The sequence below is a fragment of the Fundulus heteroclitus genome, chromosome 12, assembly GCF_011125445.2.
Source record: "Fundulus heteroclitus isolate FHET01 chromosome 12, MU-UCD_Fhet_4.1, whole genome shotgun sequence".
NCBI lineage: Eukaryota > Metazoa > Chordata > Actinopteri > Cyprinodontiformes > Fundulidae > Fundulus > Fundulus heteroclitus.
Window position 1 is genome coordinate 23146527 of NC_046372.1, and position 23417 is coordinate 23169943.

The 23417-nt window shown below is 41.8% G+C and overlaps 1 protein-coding gene and 1 pseudogene across 1 annotated transcript; both read right to left on the reverse strand.

Moving 5' to 3' along the window:
- Positions 1 to 13305, reverse strand: part of LOC118564905 — a 60052-nt pseudogene extending 46747 nt beyond the window's left edge.
- A 5808-nt stretch (positions 13306 to 19113) lies between these two features.
- Positions 19114 to 23254, reverse strand: LOC105922613 (natterin-3). The gene is made up of 3 exons (XM_012858506.3): positions 23241 to 23254; positions 22473 to 22587; positions 19114 to 20201 (listed from the first exon to the last, which is right to left on the reverse strand). Exons 2-3 carry the CDS (start codon positions 22585 to 22587, stop codon positions 19114 to 19116), a joined length of 1203 nt encoding a protein of 400 aa, XP_012713960.2. The 5' UTR covers positions 23241 to 23254.
- Between the last annotated feature and the right edge of the window lie 163 nt (positions 23255 to 23417).

Consider the following 23417-nt stretch of genomic DNA (forward strand, 5'->3'; position numbering starts at 1 on the left):
GAGCACTGATGACTCAAACTTGGACTCGGACTCCTACATTCAGATCATTCTGACTCGGAAATTGAGAAAAAGACTTTTTTTAAATCATTAGGCTATAATTTTAATATGTCATTAGAATAGTATTTGGTGTATGATTTTAATATCTGAATGGCGTACCGCACACGTGACGTCACCATCTCATGAGCAACGCCCCTTGCCGCTAAGGTAGGGCAAACAGTGTGAGAGCGCACGTAGCAACCAGCCATTACACATGCAACAGATACAACGACATGACCGACTTTTTGGCTGTTAAACTTTCACAAGTGGATGTCCAGGCGCTCAGTTTACTGGTAGAACTGTGGAACAACATACCAACGTTCAGCTCAAACGATGGCTTGAGTGTCGAGGTCTTAGAAAGACTGGATAACGGGCCGAGTTTTTAGAAAGGTAAGTCGTTGTTTTTCTCCTGCTCGGCGTTCATGGCGTCATCGGCCGTTTTTTTCTGTTTGTAGTCACCGTCCAGGAGTGTATGACGTCCTGCTAGCTCAATAGCATTGTCCGGTATTCCGCTGTTCAACCATGTTTCCGTGAAGATTAGGACATTACAGTTCAAAAATCTCTTGCTGCATGTAATGTTGAGTCAGATCTCCTCCATTTTGTTTAGCAGCGACCGTACATTGACAAGGAAATTGCTGGGTAAAGAGAGCCGGTGTGGTGTTAGCTTTAGCTTAGCTCTTAGTCCTCCGTGCTTCCCCCGCCTTTGTTTACGATCTCGCCACCACCTGGGAGCACTTCCGCCCGGCCGAGCTGAGTGCGAAGCCTCGGGTGTTCTGGGGATCTCAGGAAGGAGTCGAAGGTTGTCCATAAAACTGTCAGAAGTTCGTAAATAAATATCCAAAAGCTCACATCGGGTGTACGATGTAAGGGCACAACTGTTTTGCACAAACAGACCCGAAATGAGTAAGAAAAACACCGCAAAATTGCAGAATCCTGAGAGACCGTGAGCCTCGCGATGTACTCGCGCCACCATCTTGGTTCACTTTACTCTCCGCCAACACTCACAAGAAAGGGTGTTATTTTCATTAATATTATCTTGATTAGCTTACACAGCTAATGATTGTAGTCACATGGAGCAAAACCAGTAACAGCAGGTAGATGATGATGAGTACTGGAAAAACGGAGGGCCCATGAAGGGGCCTTTAATTTAGCCCCGCCTTCAATTTAGTGCCAGCTTGTAGTGACCATAGACATAATATAAGAGTAGACCCCGGACTGACTGTCGCTGCGCAGGAATTACGGCCGCCATCTTGGGGCGGTCGACCTGCTACCCAATCCTGCTGATTCAAGCTGAACACACTAATGATGCCTCAGCAATGTGCGGCTTACTTTTGTTTAAATCGAGGGACTATCTACGTCAGGGTTCGAGGGATAACTTTTCACAAGTAAGATGAAAAGATATTGTTTATATGTTTGATTAGAATGTGAGCTTTCTAATGTTAGGTAGAGATATACAGGTCTACAAGTCCAAGGCTTTATGACTTAGTCTCTCCAAAATTGCATCTGCTCCGTGAAGGCATCAAAGCTTTGTTAGACATTAGTGAATAAACAGCATATATACACTACCGTTCAAAAGTTTGGGGTCACATTGAAATGTCCTTATTTTTTAAGGAAAAGCACTGTACTTTTCAATGAAGATAACTTTAAACTAGTCTTAACTTTAAAGAAATACACTCTATACATTGCTAATGTTGTAAATGACTATTCTAGCTGCAAATGTCTGGTTTTTGGTGCAATATCTACATAGGTGTATAGAGGCCCATTTCCAGCAACTATCACTCCAGTGTTCTAATGGTACAATGTGTTTGCTCATTGGCTCAGAAGGCTAATTGATGATTAGAAAACCCTTGTGCAATTATGTTCACACATCTGAAAACAGTTTAGCTCGTTACAGAAGCTACAAAACTGACCTTCCTTTGAGCAGATTGAGTGTCTGGAGCATCACATTTGTGGGGTCAATTAAACGCTCAAAATGGCCAGAAAAAGAGAACTTTCATCTGAAACTCGACAGTCAATTCTTGTTCATAGAAATGAAGGCTATTCCATGCAAGAAATTGCTAAGAAATTGCTAAGAAATTGCTAAGAAATTGAAGATTTCCTACAACGGTGTGTACTACTCCCTTCAGAGGACAGCACAAACAGGCTCTAACCAGAGTAGAAAAAGAAGTGGGAGGCCGCGTTGCACAACTGAGCAAGAAGATAAGTACATTAGAGTCTCTAGTTTGAGAAACAGACGCATTACAGGTCCTCAACTGGCATCTTCATTAAATTGTACCCCCAAAACACCAGTGTCAACATCTACAGTGAAGAGGCGGCTGCGGGGTTCTGGGCTTCACGGCAGAGTGGCAAAGAAAAAGCCATATCTGAGACTGGACAATAAAAGAAAAAGATTAAGATGGGCAAAAGAACACAGACATTGGACAGAGGAAGACTGGAAAAAAGTGTTGTGGACGGATGAATCCAAGTTTGAGGTGTTTTGATCACAAAGAAGAACGCTTGTGAGACGCAGAACAAATGAAAAGATGCTGGAAGAATGCTTGACGCCATCTGTTAAGCATGGTGGAGGTAATGTGATGGTCTGGTGTTGCTTTGGTGCTGGTAAGGTGGGAGATTTGTACAGGGTAAAAGGGATTCCGAATAAGAAAGGCAATCACTCCATTTTGCAACGCCATGCCATACCCATTGGACAGCGCTTGATTGGAGCCAATTTCATCCTACAACACGACAATGACGATAAACACACCTCCAAATTGTGCAAGAACTATTTAGAGCAGAAGCAGGCAGCCGGTATTCTATCAGTAATGGAGTGGCCAGCGCAGTCACCAGATCTGAACCCCATTGAGCTGTTGTGGGAGCAGCTTGACCATATGGTACGCAAGAAGTGCCCATCCAACCAATCCAACTTGTGGGAGCTGCTTCTGGAAGCGTTGAGTGCAATTTCTCCAGATTACCTCAACAAATTAACAGCTAGAATGCCAAAGGTCTGCAATGCTGTAATTGCTGCAAATGGAGGATTCTTTGATGAAAGCAAACTTTGATGTAAAAAAAATCTTATTTCAAATACAAATCATTATTTCTAACCTTGTCAATGTCTTGACTATTCATTTCACTACGTTGTGTCAGGATGCAGCGGCTCAGTCAGAAGAGCAGAGAAATACACGTGAGTCTCTATTTGTCCTACTGTACTTTGTATTTTTTTCATAATCATTTTTCATTTCTTCCCGTTCTAATCCAATGACTCGGGTTGCGGTGGGGCGGTGCTGATCTCCGCAATTTGAAGCCTTCAGTTCGTATTGCTGATCAAATTATTATTTTACAGCACAGAAGTTATTTGTAAAAAAAAAAAAAAAGTTGATATAGTAATAAAAAACTTATAAATATGTATGAGTGGCTGTGTTTTGAAACATACATACATCCTGTCAGAATATTCTATTACTTTTAACCCCACTAAGATTATTTACGCACTGGACCATTTGTTATAATAGCTATAGTTTTAAAGTTTTAAGCAAAAAAAACAATGTGAGAATTAGTTTAATATTCAATGAGTTATAGTTGATTAAAAGCGCACATAGGCGAAAGCGGTCGATGCGGGGTCTACTCTTATATTATGTCTATGGTAGTGACGTCCTAGCTGAAGGAAGTCTGCAGTGACACTGAAAACATGTCATTGAAAAAAAGCTGCAAAATGAGAATATAGTCATAAGTTTTTACTTTGTAACAATGTTTGACTTTTCAGTGTCTAATTTTTTAATGCTAAATCTCTTTTTCAATGTCATTGCAAGTGATTTTCTCCTCTTCTGTGGAACCAACTTCCAGTTTTAGTCCGTGAGGCAGACACCCCGTCTACTTTTAAGACTAATCCTAAAACTTTCCTTTTTGACAAAGCTTCCAGTCAGAGTGGCTCATGTTACCCTGAGCTACCTCTATAGTTATGCTGCTATAGGCTTAGGCTGCTGGAGGACATCAGGGCCTATTCCTCTCTCTCAACTGAGTTCTACTGTTGTCCAATTTGCATTGCTTGCTTTTTGTTCTCTCTCTTTTTTATTCATAGAAGGTACACCTGGTCTGGCGTTCTGTTAACTGTGACATCATCCAGGGAAGACAGCTCATCTGCTATTACCATCTAATGTAGAACAGATTACTGGATCAATGTGAGCTTCTGTGCTTTTTTGTCTCTCTTGTTGTGTCTCTGCTCTGTCTTCTGTAACCCCCAGATGACCGTTCATAACGAGCCTGGTTCTGCTGGAGGTTTTCCTTCCCATTAAAAGGGAGTTTTCCTCTCCACTGTCGCTTCATGCATGCTCGGTATGAGGGATTGCTGCAAAGCCATGGACAATGCAGACGACTGTCAACTGTGGCTCTACGCTCTTTCAGGAGGAGTGAATGCTGCTTGTCAAGACTTGATGTAATCAACTGAGTTCCTTTGGATAGGACATTTTTTGACCAATCTGTGTAATCTGATTGAATGTTGAGCATCCAACATAAATCAGCCTTTACACAGCGAATTACTTGAGTGCGTCACCAACTTTTACACAATGTCTCCTATTTAATAATAAATAAGATCAGTCCAGGGCTCTGGGAGAAAAGTTAAAATGAGACAGTTTTGATGATAAAACACTGTGATTAACTGTATCAAAAGATTTATGCAAATCTAAGAATACAACACTGACCACACCCCCTTTATCAAGCCTATATTCAATTTGCTCTAAAAAGTACAGAGTACAGTGCATTGTGCGGCGAGGGTCGCTCAACGCTGCTTGTGGCTTAAATTATCAAACTGGTCCAAAAAGCTGCTGCCAGATTCCTGACCAGTACCAGTGCTGTTCCTCCATAACTAACTATGGTGAGTAAGAATCCTCAACTGCCCGAAATTTAATATAAATTCAGCCTAAAGTAATCTGACATGTTCAAAAATATGATAAAAAATAGTGTGATAAACTGCTAATAAAATAATTCAACGATAAAACTGATCAGTCCACTTCTAAATGTAATTCCTTGTTGTTGTTTTTCATCAGAGACATGAAAGGAAGCTTATTTTTTGAAACTGTCATTTTATACAACAGCTTTTACAGAATGAGGAGTTCATGTTGGTCTGGCAGAATAAACCAATTTTATTTTCAGTGCTTACAAGCTTGATTAATGCAAAAGAAGACATTTTAAATTGGCAAGAAACAGCTTACAAGCTGCATTGATAAACAAATAACTTAAATGTTACTTGATCTGGATCAGGGTCAAATTAGATGACTGTAAATTGTCTGTGTTCTTCGTCAGAAAAACCAGAAAAGTTACACTTTACGTCATATGGTTATATATATATATATATATATTTAGATAAAAGATTTAGAAGTCTATCATGTACCTGCTCACGATAATATAATTATTAACTTACAGATTATCAGTAGGAGTGTAAAGGTCCACATAAATCATGTTTCAGGGTGTAGCTCAGCTTTAAGTTATGGTTCAGTATGTTTCAATCAAAAGACAATTATTTTTTACTTTAAAGAGAGCATCAAGTGACTTCAAGTGAAGACCCTCAAGTCCAACTCAGGTCACAAGTCATTACTATTCAAGTCAAATTCAAGTCAAATGTTTTTTTCTAATATAACTGTGTCAAGTCTCAATCTGTAACTCTAGTCTGACTTGAGTTAATTCAAAAAGAGAAAATCCACACCTCATGAACCGTTACACCCCTACTGATTACATCCATGAAGAGTAAGAATAAAAAAGCGTAAATGATGCTGAAGCTCTTTATCGAAGAGCGGATAAAGCTACACTAACTATGCTTGAGCAGCTTGCCAACATTTCAGATATCTTATCTCATTTCAGGAAACAGCATGGAACCAGATAACGGTTTACATTGTTCCACCTCTGACCTAACCTCCCCAGTTTGAACTCCATGATACGTTCCAGTGATGGTAACGGATCTGGTCTCTCCATCTTCATAGGTGCGACTGAGGCGGGCGGAGTAAGGAATGTACATTTTGTACCGATAACCAACCATTTTGACCTGGCAGCTGTGCTTTGGTGGCACATTTAGCTCCAAAGTGACAGAGTGGGAGACTTCCTCTATCCAGGTATTTCCTCCTGAGAACGTATGGGTCGTCTCATCACTGATTTCTAAACTTCCTCCTACAATGCCAGGAATACCCGCACTGATGGAAGTTGATTTACCATTTTTTATGGAGGAGCTGGAGTCCCAACGTCTCTCATCTTTGGTTGTCTGAGTCAAAGTCACCGTTTTCGTCACAGGACTGAGGGCATTATTGATAGCAGTAGAGGTTTTTAGGGTTTTTGGAGGCTCCTTGAAAATTTTTGTTTGGTCTTTACTATACTTGACATTAGAGATGATTTCTTTTTCAGTCATCATGTTGGTCAGAACCTCATAGCTCCTCTGGTACCAATACTCACTACCTTCCCAGGGAAGGTAAAAGCAGCGATCTTTTGGATACACCATCCCCAGACCGTACTTGTTCTTCCCTACATAGATTTCTTCACTGGAGCAGGTTCTGACTGAATTCTTTGGCACAGAACCATGTGAACCTTCCTTCCACTCAAATATCTCCAAATTACCTTCATTCACAAGGATTTGAAATGTGGAGGAACGATGCTCTTTTTTTTTATCAGGGTAGTGGCAGTAAGCACCCATGCTGGGGTTGTAAAAGCCAGAACGGCATTTAACTTTGCAGACATAGTCAGTGCGCTTAGTGTACTTGTTATAAATGGAAACGGCTCCATTGGGGCGATAACCCCGCCATTTCACCCACTGCTTGCTATCAAAAGATGAGGGAGTGGAATCGTGCCGACTTTTCAGTCTGAACTTGGAAGGAGGCTGATGACGTCGGACTGTTGAAACGAACACATTCATCTGGATTTTAGCAACTCCATTCTTCAGATCAGGGTCCAGGGAAGAAACTGAAACTGAGGACAAGAAGGTAGAAACATGTTGTTAATGTAAGCCTTAAACAGAACCATATATTTTTGCAGTTTTTATCGTTGAAGAGAGATTCTTGAAGAAATCATACTTGGGCCTGATCTGAATACGATTTCTGCCATGACTGTCAGCTCTAGTCTCAAAAATGTTTTGTTGATTTAATCAAATATCTTTTTAAATGAGAAGCCATTTGGGCCAAAATAGCTTCCTGCTTTTGCATGAAATATAATATTCTCACTCTCGTGCATGCCCTATCGCACAATATCATAAGAACGGCATAGAGTATGAATACTTTTACTGTAGATAGAAAACATAACCAGAGATTTAATCGTGGGTAGCAGATGAACCAATTTCTCTTACATACTCTCTCACCTACACTACCATACTTCAACATTTACATGTTAGATTGTCCTTTACTGCTTTTGATGATGAGATTAGATCGTTTAAACCTTTCATTCTATGGTGCTACAGTATGTATTTACCAGTTTTTAGTTGTGACTGCATGATTCAAAACAATATAAAGGAAATAAATATAGAGTCTATATAGCAAGCCTCTTCAAACATGTATTGTAATGGTTTAATTTGTATGTTTTGAGTTCCCATCTCTGCTTCTGCATGTCACACATCTGAAAAGAGGAACATTGTTTAATTTCCTTGCAGTGAGATTTTGATCTTGAAGTTTCAAAGTAATGTACTTTAGAAACATTTGTGAACTGAACAAGTACAAAGACACCACTGGCCTATAAATGAATCCTGGGCCAGAACTTTATGGGTCAAAACATTCTGCAATTTCTATGTGAAGTTGTCCTGATTGTTGCCCTATGAAGTTGCCCTAATTACATATTTTGCACAGTTGAAGATAGTTTGTCATTCAAGTCCCAAATTAGAAGCCTTTACATCTAAACAAAACAATACAATAATATATGCTACGTTTTGCACTCTCATAAAGAAGGTTAATATCTTCATATTTATGTTTTGTGGTACATCAAGCATTATAGAAATATCAGCTTCAGGCCCTACTTTTTAAGTCATGTTTTATTTTAAGAATCAAGAATTTAAAAATAGAAAGTTTAATGAGATACAGGACTTGCAAAGAGATATTGAAGATAATGTATTAATCACTTAATCTGGATGGAATTAAATTGGCCTCTGGTAATAAAATAAAAAAACCTTGGTGTTATTTTTGACCAAGACATGTAAGAAAAAGATTACGACTCATTTCGGCCACTTGTATCCGGGATCTCGTTCTTTCGGTCACGACCCAAAACTCGTGACCATAGATGAGGGTAGGAACGTAGATCGACTGGTAAATCGAGAGCTTCGCCTTGGCTCAGCTCTCTCTTCACCACAACGGATCGGTACAGCGCCCGCTTCACAGCAGACGCCGCACCAATCCGCCTGTCGATCTCCCGCTCCATCCTCCCCTCATTCCTGAACAAGACCCCAAGATACTTGAACTCCTCCACTGGGGGCAGCACATCCTCCCCAACCCGGAGAAGGCACTCTACCCTTTTCCGGCTCAAGACCATGGTCCCGGATTTGGAGGCACTGATTCTCATCCCGTTCGCTTCGCACTCGGCTGCGAACCGCTCCAGTGAGAGCTGTAGATCACGCCCTGATGAAGCCAATAGGACCACGTCATCCGCGAATAGCAGAGACGCAATCCTAAGGCCACCAAAACGGATCTCCTCAATGCAGACAAGGCTCTGACACCGGTCATACAGAGACCTGACAGCCCTTATTAAAGGGCCCGGTACTCCATACTCACAGAGTACCCCCACAGGATCCCCCGAGGAACACAGTCGAATGTCTTCTCCAGATCCACCAAACACATGTAGACTGGTTGGGCAAATTCCCATGCACCCTCCAGGATCCTGCTGAGGGTGTAGAGCTGATCCAGTGTTCCACGGCCAGGACGAAAACCACACTGCTCTTCCTGAATCCGAGATTCAACTATCCGACGGACCCTCCTTTCCAGAACCCTGGAACAGACCTTACCAGGGAGGCTTAAGAGTGTGATTCCTCTGTAGTTGAAACACACCCTCCGGTCCCCCTTTTTAAATAGGGGGACCACCAGCCTAAAGTAATCTGACAAAGTAATCTGCCCCCAAAGTCCACGTAATGTTGCAGTCGCGTTAACCAACACAGCCCCACAACATCCAGAGCCTTGAGGTACTCAGGGCGAATCTCATCCACCCCCGGGGCCTTGCCACCGAGGAGCTTTTTAACCACCTCGGTGACCTCAGCACCAGAGATGGGAGAACCTGACCCAGAGTCCTCAGGCTCTGCTTCCTCAATGGAAGACATGTTGGTGGGATTAAGGAGGTCTTCGAAGTATTCCGCCCACCGACACACGACGTTCCGAGTCGAGGTCAGCAGCACACCACGCCCACTACAAACAGTGTTGGTACTGCACTGCTTCCCCCTCCTGAGACGCCGAATAGTGGACCAGAATCGCTTCGAAGCCGTACAGAAGTCTTTCTCTATGGCCTCTCCGTACTCTTCCCACACCCAAGTTTTTGCCTCAGCGACCAGCCGAGCCGCCTGCCGCTTCGACTGCCGGTACACATCAGCTGCTTCCGGCGTCCCACAGCCAATAAAGCCCAGTAGGACTCCTTCTTCAGCTTGACGGCTTCCCTCACCGCTGGTGTCCACCAGCGTGTTCGAGGGCTCCCGATGCGACATGCACCGACAACCTTGCGGCCACAGCTCCGACTAGCCGCCTCAGCAATAGAGGCGTGGAACATGGTCCATTCAGACTCAATGTCCCCCGCCTCCCTCGGAACGTGTTTAAAGTTCTCCCGGAGGTGGGAGTTAAAGCTCAGTCTAGTGGGGGACTCTGCCAGACGTTCCCAGCAAACCCTCACAGTACGTTTGGGCCTACCAGGTCTGACCGGCTTCCTCCCCCACCACCAGGTAGTGGTCGGTGGAGAGCTCCGTCCCTCTCTTCACCCGAGTGTCCAAGACATGCGGCTGCAGGTCAGATGAAACAACAACAAAGTCGATCATTGAACTGCGACCTAGGGTGTCCTGGTGCCAAGAGCACATATGGACACTCTTATGCTTGACATTGTGTTCGCTATGGACAATCCATGACGAGCACAGAAGTCCAACAACAGAACACCACTCAAGTTCAGATCAGGTGGGACATTTTTCCCAACCACGCCCATCCAGGTCTCACTGTCATTGCCCACATGAGCGTTGAAGTCCCCCAGAAGAACAAGGGAGTCACCAAGAGGGGCACTCTCCAGTACCCCCTTTAAGGACTCAAAAAAGGGTGGGTAATCTGAACTGCTGTTTGGCGCATAAGCACAAACAACAGTCAGAACCCGTCCCCCCACACGTATGCGGAGGGAGGCTACCTTCTTGTTCACCGGGGTAAACCCCAACGTACAGGCACCAAGATGAGGGGCAACAAGTATGCCCACTCCTGCTGGGTGCCTCTCACCAGGGGCAACTCCAGAGTGGAAGAATGTCCAGCCCCTCTCAAGGAAACTGGTTCCATAGCCATGCGTCGAGGTAAGTCTGACTATCTCTAGTCGGAACCGCTCAACCTCGCGCACTAGCTCAGGCTCCTTCCCCACCAGAGAGGTGGCATTCCACGTCCCAAGAGCCAGCTTCTGCAGCCGAGGATCGGAACGCCAAGGTCCCCGCCCTCGACTGCCCCCCATTCTACAATGCACCCGGCCCCTTTGACCCCTCCGACAGGTGGTGAGCCCATTGGAAGGGGGACCCATGTTTCCTCTTCGGACTGTGCCCGGCCGGGCTCCATGGGCAAAAGGCCAGCCACCAGGCGCTCACCAATGTGCCCCACCTTCAGGCCTGGCTCCAGAGTGGGGCCCCGGTGACCCGCGTCCGGGCGAGGGAACACAATGTTCAATCATTGTACTTATCATAAGGGGTTTTTGGGCTGTTCTTTGTCTGGTCCCTTACCAAGGACCTGTCTGCCTTGGGTGACCCTACTAGGGGCTTAAAGCCCCTGACAGCATAGCTCCTAGGATCATTGGGACACTTAAACCCCTCCACCACGAAACGGTGGCAGCCCAGGGAGGGGCTCTACTTTTTAAGTCACATTTTATTTTAATGAGATATTGAATAAAATATACTCTTTTTAATGTTTTAAAATATTGTTTGGTTTCAGATTAATTTTAGAATTTAAAAACCATGATGGACGCACACTGACTTCACACCTCGTGTTTTTTTCACACCTTCTGTCCAACAACTTCATCTTTTTCATGCGTGAGAGAAATCCCATAGAAGAAATCATTTAGCTGCCGTGCGTAATATTGGCCAGAGGGACACTAATGAATTGTTCAATCCTGTAAGCTGTTAATCAACGTTTTTAGATTAGTGTCTAATAAAGCCTTTGCTCATAATGTGTTTGCAGGTAAAATGTCTTGCACTTGTGTGGTGTTTTTTTTTTTCAAGTCTGACAACCCCAAAGTTGTCTTTTAATCAGAATCAGAATCTGATTCTGATTAAAAGATGCGTTTGATCGCACTTAACTTAAAATGGTTCCTACCGTTTCCATCCAGAGGCCGGTTCTCCATGTGGTCCTGAAGGCTGGCAGCAGACAGAAGCAGCAGCAACAACACTGGCAGCTGGGTGTCAAACATGAAGATATTTAAACTGATCATTTCTGAAAGAGAAGCTCTGAAAACATATTTTCCTGATGCCTGTCCAAGATTTCAGTGTATGAAGTTCTGCATAGTGGGGAATTACAAGCAAAGACTAAAGCTATAGATTTTAAAGAATTGTTCTGAATTTATAAGAAAACACTGTTTTCACACCACAGAAAAGTCTGTTAACATGCTGCAGACCTAAATTATCTTTCTATACATTTATTGGCTCATTAATTATCTCAGTCAAACTGATCTAAAAAAAAAAGTCTCCTATTTTATGTCTGCCTTAAGCATTATTATGCTAACCTGGGAATTTTATTCATACTGAATGTTTATTGTTGGTTTAAGTGCATGAAATGTGTATGGTGGAGAATTAATTGATGCAATGATTGGCTGATCGCCACCTGCAGGCTGAATAATCTAGGTTTGGTTCACAGAGAAATTCTCCAGCCAAAGTTCAGCTGTCAAAAGCTATCGGTACCAGTGGAGGGTTTGGCAGAAAAAAAATCTTTGTATTTGTTTGTATATACACTCAATAATAGTGACTTTTATTTTACCATTTTTGTTTGCAGAGGCCTTCTTCGCAGACTGAGGTCTGAGTCTGCAGCAGCAAAAACAGCAGCTGTAACAAACCAAAAAGCTCAATCTTTATTACTACCATTTTAACATGCAAAGCAAAAAAACAAGTCAACCAGTGTTCATTTAGACCATGGCGTGATCTTTCAGGCCACTTCATGTTATCACATAGGTTCTATTTAAGTGATTCCTTTCATTAAACGCATTAACTCAAGTTTTTGGTTGTGACAACAATTAAAGTTGTATTTTATGTTATTTCATCCTGGAATAACATAAAATGTGACATCATTCCCTGCTCCCGCTCCTGTTCCTGGTAATCACGAGCTGAGCAGTTACACCTGCGACAGATCCAGTTAAGCGGAGTCGCTGCACCATCGGATGAGCGTTGCATATTTCAGCCTCTCCCACTGTGTAACTTCCAGATTCTTGAAAGCTACTGTGTGAGTAAACCATCCAGTTTCTCTTGATTGCCTGCCTAATTTCAGACTCTCTTGTTCCTGTTGGATTCTCCAGTTGCCCTGTGTATTCTGGACACTGACCTCCTGTCTTGCCTGTTGACCAAGCCTGCCTCTGCTCCTGTCTGGATAGCTCTACCTGGATTGTGCCTCCTGTTACCGATTCTCTAGCCTGGATTCGTCTCTTGCCTCAGCCCTGTTGGAAACCGCAGCCAAGTCTTCTGATCCCGTGTATGACCCAAGACAGGACATTGGATTCCCCTTCTAGCTCTGCCCTGCAAGCTGATTACGTGAAGTGGATCAGTCAGTCAGTGATCCGTATCACCCAGATGGAGCTTCTGGATCAACCTTCAGAACCAGTGCATCCTCCCGGATTCTAATAAGGTTAGTGGCTTCTATTCAGTGTTCTCACACCCCCACTGAGTTGTTCTCAGCCACTAACCCTGTCCTCTCCCCCACAGTGGTTCCAGAGATTGCTCCAGCAACACTACTTCCTTTAATAAACATTTATTCCTGTGTTGACTGAATTATCAGGTCTGCAGATTCTAGTGCGTTACAGGAATTTGACATTTGTGTCAATGATGAGAGCATGTAAACTGCTCATAATAAATAAATCATAATGTTATCCTAAAATGTTTATTTAATAAAGAAAAAAAAACGCTTGTTACCTGAATCAGGAGTCGGGTCTTTTTATCAGATGAAATAAAATGAGAGGAAAAAATTTGCCTAAACTGCCAAGAATTTGGCTAAATCAGTGTGTTTCTTCTCACCTTTTATGTTGTCTAAGGCTTAAACAGCAGAGGGAGGACTTTCTATAGAACCAATCAGTGATTAAGTTGTTTCAAACAGGCCCAAATAAAGACAAAACTCCTCAGTTCCTGAAGTTCTCGTATTACAACCAATCATATATTATCATCATAACACATGACTGGTTGGTTAAAGCTTAAGATGCTAATCTAAAAACCACGATTGACCATTATAGCATTTAGGATACATGAGTGTCTCTGTCCAGCATTACACACTGTAGCTAAGTAATGTCTTCTATGAGCTTTCTCTCACTGTACTAATTCAGCATCAGCTCACATGAAACTGTTGCATGAAAATGAAGATGTTGGACAACAGGTCTGTTGCTGAGGTTTGTCCTGGTTTCTAAGTACTGAAATAAATCTGAAAGCAAACTATATTAAGCGAGGAATCGTTAAGCAGTGTCTTTTATTGAACATTTCATTTAAAATTTTGCATTTCTAAATTCTCCATTCTTAAAGAAAACTTATAATAATGCTTGACCTACCACATAACACAAATATGAAGATATTAACCTTTTTTTAATGTCACTGCAAAACATTGCATAGATTGTAATCCTTTGCATAGATATACAGGCTTCTAATTTTGGACCTGAATGACAGATAATTTTTAACGTTGTGCAATATGTATCATTATTGCAACTTTGTATATGTCTGCTTGCTGCCACTCATCCTGCGCCGTTACAGTTAAACACATTTCCTTCAGTGGTTCATCTGCTGATATATACCAGACTTGAGCAGACAGACAGGCGCTGGATTAAACTGAAAGTCTTGCCAGTAGATGCCCTGCGTTTTTCCTTCCCTCATCTCATGCTCATGACTACAACCACGTCTTCACAGATTTTCCTGCCTTGCCTCTTATGGGATAAGATAACTGTCAATATAGACATATGCATCGGTGTCTGAATTTTGTAAATGTAAGTCAATAAATGTGAATAAATTTAAGACTTCTATTTGTTCCTGTTTGTCAACTCACACATATGTGTGACATCAGAGGTTTCATCTGTGATAATACAAGTTTGGAAGTTACAAATACAAGTTACAACATTGCAAAAATACAAGTACAAATCCAAAATTTACGAGTACGAATCACAAATTTACGATTATGAATCTACAACCCCTAATGAAGCTATTACACACTCGCCTAGTTGGAGGCAGCAATGACATGTGGCAACAGTAGAGGTTGACATTTTTTCGGGATTCCCACGGGAATCCCGCGGGATGGGAGTCATCATTAGTAAAGATCACGTGATGGTACAGGATTAAATATCAACGGGATCAGACGGGAGTGAGAGCAAACCAATAGGAGGTACAATAAACTAGGATTGATGCCAAAAAATAAAATAAAATAGAAAATAAAAAAATGTAGTATCAATGCAGCCATTTTTGTATTTTTTTCCAAGAAACCTAAACTATAATGCAAGTCAAAAGAACTACTCTACCCAAAAGCCAACAGTGCTTCCCATCTATGTTTTCCACCCGTGCTAAAAAAAAAACAGCATTGGAGGGAGAAACCGCTGGTGGCGAACTCGACCTGGAAAAATTGTATTTCCAAAGCAAAGTCAGAAGTAAGGACTTATCTATTAAACTCAGAGCTGACTGGAAAGTTACAAATAATAACAAACTTCATGAGAGTTGAATTGCACGTGTTAACATTCAGTACGCTGCTTGTAATACGTGTTTCCTGGACTCATTATCCAACAATGTGTTTAATGTTCGATGAATATATCGGTTCTGATAGTAAATCCTGATTAGTTTGTGGATGTTTTCTTGCAAATGGACAAATACTAATATGCTTGTATCATATTCAACTTTTTCTTTTACAAAACTGAGTTTTTGAACCAATGGTTGTTTGTCCTGTTTGTGTTGCCCTGCGACAGTCTGGCGACCTGTCCAGGGTGTACCCTGCCTATCGCCCATTGAATGCTGGAGATAGGCACCAGCACTCCTCGCGACCTCATGAGGGACAAGCGTGACTGAAAACGGATGGATGGGTTTTTGAACCATTGAGGTACGTTATCAAAATTGTGAAAGTAATGAGCTGAGAAGCCTTTGTTTGTGTAATGTTCCTTTATTCCCCTCTAGTGCCCAGCTTGCAACTCCACACTACTCCAGACATTTTGAATTGAGAAAGCTTTCTGAATGGGAAGTGAAACATCTTCAAACTTCAGAAAAAAAAGTCCAGTTGTTCTGTTTTTTTAACTTTTTTGGAGTGTAAATCCGATGTGTCAGTCTGAATGAAAGCTGGACAGCTGGAGCCCAACAACCAACAGGGCGGGGATGAGTTGCACTATGGACAAGATGGCAATGACACACAAAGAGGAGAAGTCACACAGCTTGGTCAGTTTGTTGCACAATCTGCAGCCCCATCTGGTTCAAACATGCAACAACAAAACCCATAATTTAAGATGGGTGGGTTTGTATTTGTAAAGATGCAGAAATGTTGAAATCTGTTTTTGTCCCACACCAGTGTCATCCTCTCACTGCCCTTCAGAGCAGGAGGTGGACACGAGATTTAAAAGTTCGATGCATCAATATCCTCACAGTAAGCTCCAGGTCCTAGATGCTGGAGTACTTTATTCATTTTTCTTTTTTTTCTGTCACCACATGTTGCTCAAGGACGATGCAAGATCAAATTCTTCCTGCTAGTAGAAGAAATGTGTGCTTTTAGGGAAGTTGAGTGGTTGTGGTTTAGGGGGGAAAATTGCACATTGTTCCTCATTTCGGACTTCTGGCGAAAGCAAGTTAAGAACACTTTACAAATATGAATGTGCAGAATAAATCTAATGAACACACAAAGGCTTATGTTTGGACTTTGTTATTGGTTTTCTTATAATTGTGATGTTTTTTTGTCAGATCATGACAGGTGAAAACTAAATAACCAGCCTTCTAAACCAAATAAATGGCTGTGCCACTCTTGGCAACAATAACCAGACTGTTTTACATCACTGTAGAGAAATTTTAACCCATTATTCTTTGCACATTTTTTTCCCTTTGTCGTGTCTAGCTTCATGGCAAGCAGAATGGTGCTCTGGATTCAATAGCTAACCCATTTGCTTTACTAAGGGAGTCTTTATGCTTTAATACCTATAAAGCCTCCCTTTATGCCCATTCCTTAATTTACCTTACTGGGCATCAGGACCAGCACCAACCCACCACAACGCAGCCTCCCTGACACCAGGAGACCCCTGGGCAACATGGCCCCCACCCATAACCCACCCCTGAGCAGTTCAGCCTTCCAGCCCAGGATGTGCAGCTACCAACTCAGGCTCCCCAGAGTCCACACCAACACAACATGGTAGCACCACCCTTAATTGTCCGAAAAGGTTATTAATTCAGTAAAATTATTTTTTACACATTGATTTATTAAAAAAAAAAAATTTCCCATCTGCTCTACATGATGAACTGATTGTTTGAACACATAACAACTGTGCTCTTTGTCAGCTTTTAAAGCAATTTTTACCTTGAAATAACTTTTCAAAAAAAGCTTTGTTCTTAAACTTGAATATTCCCCCTGAGATGTGATCTCAGTGCTGCGATTTATTGGTTATTGTTTTTCTTATTCCTTTGCTTCCTTTGTTCTGGACAAATAAACAGACATGGTTAACATAGCACATTAAATCACTAGTGTTACATAAAACCTTTTAGTTCATCCAGTCGTCACAGCAATATATCACGTAGAATCTAGATACTGATTCGCTGAGCATATTATCTACCAGATTATGAAAATATTATTAGTCAGAGGCCACCAATCCAACATCCACCCTCTATGGTCCTCTGCCCCCCTGCACTTTTAATTAATAAACACACTATTGTATTATAGCACAATACAATAGAATGTAGTGACATAAACTGGTTTGATTATACTGTACAGCGTTAACCTTGGAGATCAGCCGCACGTTGAGTTGCAACAGAAAGTTTCTCCCACATTCTCATAGTTTCTTCTTCTTGTCGAGATAACCTCCTCCACCTCCTCTGCATCACACACTTCTTGCAAAACAACCGTGTCCTGCTGCATTGGTTAGTCGCTTTGTTGCGGCGTTCATCGAGGTGTTCCCTACATCCGCTATTGGTGGGATGTCTGAGGCTGGCCTGTAAGCCAAATTTTATCTCCCAAGCAAAAGATTGAGAGATGGCTCTTTTCTAATAAAGACTTGTTAGTTGGGATTCTTGTATGTCAAGGTGTCACTGCATTATCATAAATCACACACATGCAAATCTTTTACTTAAAGTTTAGACCTATTGATGCAGCTTATAAACCCTCCAGTGGGGACTCAACTTCTCAGCATTACCTTCTTTGGACACGTTTTAGGGTTTAGAGACAGAGAACTCAAGGGATCATTGTGCATTTTGTGTCAATGTTTAGAGCAGTAAATGTGTCAGATAGTTACAGAAGATCATAAATTAGGAGAAAAGTCAGAGCTTCAGCAACAACAGGAAGGTCAAATGAAGTTGCTTTAACTTTTACACTTTCTCACCAAAATGGGGCCAGTGATCAATGAGAACTGGAGGGATAGTGCTAATTCTCAAACGTTTTGATGAAAGAACCGGTTTAGTCTTCCACAACCAGAGAACACTTAAAGACATGCTGTGTGTCACTAATAAGGCCTTGTGCACACGACAACAGAGACCGGCTGGAACACGTTTTTGAATTGTGCCGTTGTCAGAGAAAACACGCACTATTTATGTGTACACGAACAGTAGAAATACAACAAAATGTTTCTGTTTAAACAGAAACATTTCAGTGTAATCACTGTGTTGGGGAGCAAGGTGGAGCTTCCGTCACCGGCTGACAGCTCTCCACCAGAGCGCTGATCTCCCCAACGCTCACAGGAAAAATGCCTCATGTCGGGTCACAACTTTGCCAAGTCCATACTTTTTCCCCACATATATGTCTGAATAGAGGCAGGTTTTGATGGCTTACTGAGGAACCAAACCGTTTGAATCTTCAACCCACATCAGGAACTCAAAGTGGTCCACATTGGCCAGCACTTTGAACTTGGAGGATGCGTATTCTTTGTCGACAACAACAACAAAAAACACTGCCTTGTGTACCGGGCCTAAAAGAGCATTTCCCCTCCAGGAAATGCTGCAATTTAGGCATTGTGAAAAAATTTACACCTTTATTTATACTGAGGTTTTTAAGAAGAGGATCACAACAGGATTCACCTGTAACCAAACTGAGACCCAGACTTTCACAAAGACCAGACCTCAGACTAACTTATAGGCCGGCCCAAATGAAGTGGACCATAAAACATGGGTTCTGTTTAAGACAACCAAACAGATCTGGCTTGAAATAACCCTGAACATCTTATCCAGTAAACTTGGATTCTCAGTTTTATTGTGGTCTTTGTGGAAAGTCATGAAGCAGATGCCCTAATATCGACATCTTTGCTCATTAAAACAGTTTTACGCAACAAAAAGAGTCTCTGAATGCATCTTAATCTCAATAAACTGGTTTCTGATATTTTTCCATTGCTAATCTGGCTTTTCACTAATGTTGAAGGTTAGGGGTTTTTACTGTTTTTGTTCCGTGCATCCATACATTTTAGTTCAGTAAGTTTAGTCTTGAAAGCTATAGTATTGTCAAAGTAAATTATTTCTTAAATGTAGACAGACAAGATAATTTCTGTTTTTATGTTGTATTTTATTTCACATACAGATTTAAATCTGTAAATGTATCAGTGCAATCACTGTGCTGGGGAGCAAGGTGGAGCGTCCGTCACCGGCTGACACCTCTCCACCACAGCACTGATCTCCCCAACGCTCACGCCGTCGTAGGTGCCGGTGATGTACGTCCAGTGGGTGTCTCCGTTGTGGTTGGTCCTGCTCAGTCGTCCTGTGAACGGGATGTCTGCCGTCATCTTCCTGCCATCCATCCTCACGGCACACGAGTGGTTCGGCGGGACCGTCAGCTCCACAGACACAGTGTGACTGATGGACTCCACCGTGGTGGTCCCCTCTGAGAAGGTCACAGTCTGCTCCTTGGTGAAGTCCACGTCCCCCGGTCCGAGGATCGGCACTTTGGCTGTCATGGTGGACACGGAACCATTCCGGGTCTCCCTGCCAATGTCCCAGGTCTTCTCCATCGTGGTGGTCTTCTCCAGCGTTACAATCTTCTCCACATCGCGGCACTCCAGGTTGGTGACCTTGGTGAGCTTCAGGGCCTCTGGAGGATGATGGAACAGCTTCATCTGGTCGATGGCGTACTCCACGTGTGAGATGTGCTGGCTGTAGCTGTCCCTGTTGATGGCAAGAACCTGGTACTTCTTATACCAGTACTCATCACCCTCCCACGGCAGGAAGAACGCCTCATGTCGGGTCACAACTTTACCAAGTCCGTACTTGTTTTTCCCCACATAGATGTCTGAATTGGGGCAGGTTTTGATGGCATACTGAGGAACCGAACCATATGAATCTTCAACCCACATCAGGAACTCAAAGTGGTCCACGTTGACCAGCACTTCGAACTTGGAGGAAGCGTACTCTTTGTCGGCGTAGGGGTACTGGCAGAAGGCTCCTTTACTGGGAGTGTAGAAACCAGCCTCACAGTTGACTTTACACACATAGTCGGTCCGCTCCGTGTAGCCGTTAAAGATGGCGACGGCACCGTTCGGGAGGGATCCACTCCATGTGACCCATTTGAGGTTGACATGTTCGCTAAACATGGGCAAAGAGTGTGAAGTCTTCTTGGTTTCTATCATCTCCCCGGTAATTGGAGGGTTGCTGACTCTACGGGACGGGACCACATTTTCGAGGGAGGGGTTCAGCCATGACTCTGGAAAAACAGATGAAGGATGTAGAAAATGGTTATACTTGTTGTTAAGATGAGTAAATAACATCAAATGTAAGTTTTTTTTGATGAAGCTTATAAAATCTTAAACTTTAAATGGACAGTTTTGAAAGATTTTAATTTGAGTGCTTTGAGTTTCTTGTGAAAACTGAGCGTAGAATATTGTTTTGTTTCAGTGTTTTATACTCCTTCTTCTGTCATCTAAAACGGCCTTGTTTTCTATTCAAACCACATACATTCTCTTTGATTTTATCACAAAAACAGACATGTTCTTGCCTTTTTACCAAGGGAACTTAGATCAGAGGTTTAAACTAAACCTGTGGTTTGGTCTCGTTTATGTCCCAATCAAAGCACATATCCTCTTCCATTTTTTGTTCTTTTTTGGTTTTTAGACTTGCAAACAAAATAAAGTTCTAGCAGATTAAATTCAATTTTAGTTAAATAGTATCAATTCACAACACATTTCATCTCAAGGCTCTTTCCAAAGTCAGATTCCATCAAATCCTTCTGATTGGTCAGAAAGTTTCCTCTCTAAGGAAACCCAGCAGGTTGCATCAAATCTTGACAAGCAGCATTCACTCCTCATGAAAGAGCGTAGAGCCACAGTGGACACACAGATCACAACCTCTGCTTTAAAAAGTCTATATTTGTCATGTAGAACCATTCCTTTTGGATTTAAAGAGTCTGTGTATCGCAATTTTTTTTAAATCCAGCGGCTTTACATTTATGCAGAAGCCAAAAAAGCTGCAAAATATGAGTAACAAGCCTACCTCAGTAGCTATAGTGTTTTTTTTTAACATGTGTAAAACATGCAGATAATAAAAACCTTGAGAGTGAATGCTTAGATCTGTAATTTGTATAATATTTTAAAAAGATGTTAGACTTATCTGAACTGTTTTGCTGTTGGTGTGCCATTTGGGCATATCAACAGGGGAGCTGTTAGATATTGCATGAAATTACAGGTTGCTTTAGTTGTTGTAAGCAGTTTCTGGGAAATAACAGATGATTCATAGCCACTGTGGACGTCAGCGAGGTGACATACATATATATGGACAAAGGGGACTGAGAAAGGAAAACGGGTCAGTTATCCTGGGGACAGCATGCTAACTTAGAAATTCTCAGACCAACAGAACACCACATTCACCAGTACCAACAGTATTGACACATTCTCCTCTGATGTCATGTGAGGAAGGCACAACCCCTCTTCTCATGGGAGTGTACCTATATTATAGCTTCTATAATATGCCAATATAACCTTTATTCTGGGCTCACTCTCCCTCACTTCCTTTTTTCTGTGTTGAACCTGTTCAGAGCCTCAGTGCTGATCTGTACCATTTCATTGGCCTGTTTAGATTAAATGTGTTAAAGTGTAGTTTCTGTTTCGAGAGTAATTTCCTACTAAAGAAGTTATTTATTCAATGAAGACCGCTCTTCCAGGGTAAAAGGATCAGGCATGGCACAGAGGAGCCTAACCGCCGACAGGGGGCGGTACTCATTAACAAGTGGTGTTTCTTGCCGGTTAATGTACCCACATGGCACGTCAAAGGCAAAAAAATATATACACTAAAAGTTACATTTTAGACTTCTGAAAAGTAAAATTTGACCCTTCAGCCCAAGCAGTGGGAATAAAAAAAAACTTTAGATTTAGAAACACCTATTTTTTTTTTTGTTTTTTGGAAAAAAGGGGTTCTGTTCTGTGGCTCTTATCTTGACTCCCCCATTACTAAGATCTCTGCAGGCAGTGTTGCCAGATTGGGTCGGTATCCTCCAAGTTGGTCTTCTTTCGAACTCATTGGGCTGGAAAAAATATAATTTTGGGCGGGTATTTATAGGAAAAAAATATATCAAAATATTTAAAGAAATAAAATGGTGTTTCCTTGCACTCATTTTATTACTTCATTTATTTTTAAAATATCTAGAATCTGTCAAAATCAATATGAAAGGGTATGGTCAGTGGCGGTGAATGCCCCAAATGGGGTTGAGAGTTCAACCGATTAACTAAAAAATATTTCATGGCTGTGTGTGAAAGAGAAATAATAGGTTGATCTATACTCATCCTGGTGTTACATTGTGTTTGTACTAGAAACTATCTAGTAGATCTTGCAACCCTGTCTGTGGCTGCAGGTACTGCCAAATTACTGGATCTACTGTTCAGACACAGAATATGAAAGCAGGTCTGGTTTGTTTGTTAGTTTGCTTTTGTGCAGGGTTTGTAGTTTGAGATCCTGGATATAATAACTGATAACATGCACTCACTGCTTGGGTGTTCTTTGCCTTCCTGCAGCAGAGAGATGTGGGGCAGTGGACCAGACAGTGCTGGACTGCAGAGCTGCAGAACTGCCAGGACAACAGTGGGGACACAGCACCTCATCTAGACAGAGACAACACAGGAAAGCAAGGTTTAAAAGTCTGAATAACACCTTAGAAAGACAACTGCAGGCCACACAGTAAAACGGACTAAAGCATGAAAATATTGCAGTTACACCTATCTACCAGTAGAGGTCAGAAAAAGCCGTGTAAACTAAGCGTAACTCACTGAGTTGTTATGTCCTAAACATAAACCAAGACATATTTTCTGCACTTTGGCAATGCTCTTTATTCTCTAACATGCCACAAGTGTATTTATGTTTTATGCAAGTTTTTTTAAATTAAATAAAATTAGTGAGACTAATCAGCTTCCCTGACTTAAACAGAGTGATACAATAGTAAAGGTAAGAGTAAAGATATTTCGTATTTGTACATTTTGTGTGAAAAAAAACTTTTTGCAATAAAATTAACAGACAAAAGTTGACGTATTTCATGCAGATTACAGCCAAACAAGTAGCCAAAGATACCTCATTTACAAAGTTATACCGTTCCAATCAGATGATTTTCAGATGCTCCACGAACATGATTGTTAAAAGCTTAATGATTTAAACATCAAGAAATCAAGAATAAACAATAGATCAACAAATTATATTGGTTTCTTGAGTAATTGGAAGAAAATCGGAGCAGGATTTATATGTGAAAAAGTTTTATTTTTACCTCGACACCTTCCAGCTGCAGTGACTCTTGCCGCTGTTTGAGCTGAGTTTTAAAACCTCCCAGCAGACTTAATTGCCCCCAATAAACCTGAAGGAGCAACTCTTCGCCCAGAGGACCTGAAGTCCACTTTGGTTGCCTTAAATCTGCTTTTAAAATTAAGATTGATCTGAATCTGAA

Bases quoted from the DNA above. Each gene is read 5' to 3' on its own strand.
- LOC105922613 (XM_012858506.3), bottom strand. From the start codon at position 22,587: ATGAGGTGCTGTGTCCCCACTGTTGTCCTGGCAGTTCTGCAGCTCTGC. The intron at 20,202-22,472 runs GTGAGTGCATGT...CTGTTTTTCCAG, and splicing joins AGGCAAAGAACACCCAAGCA to AGTCATGGCTGAACCCCTCC.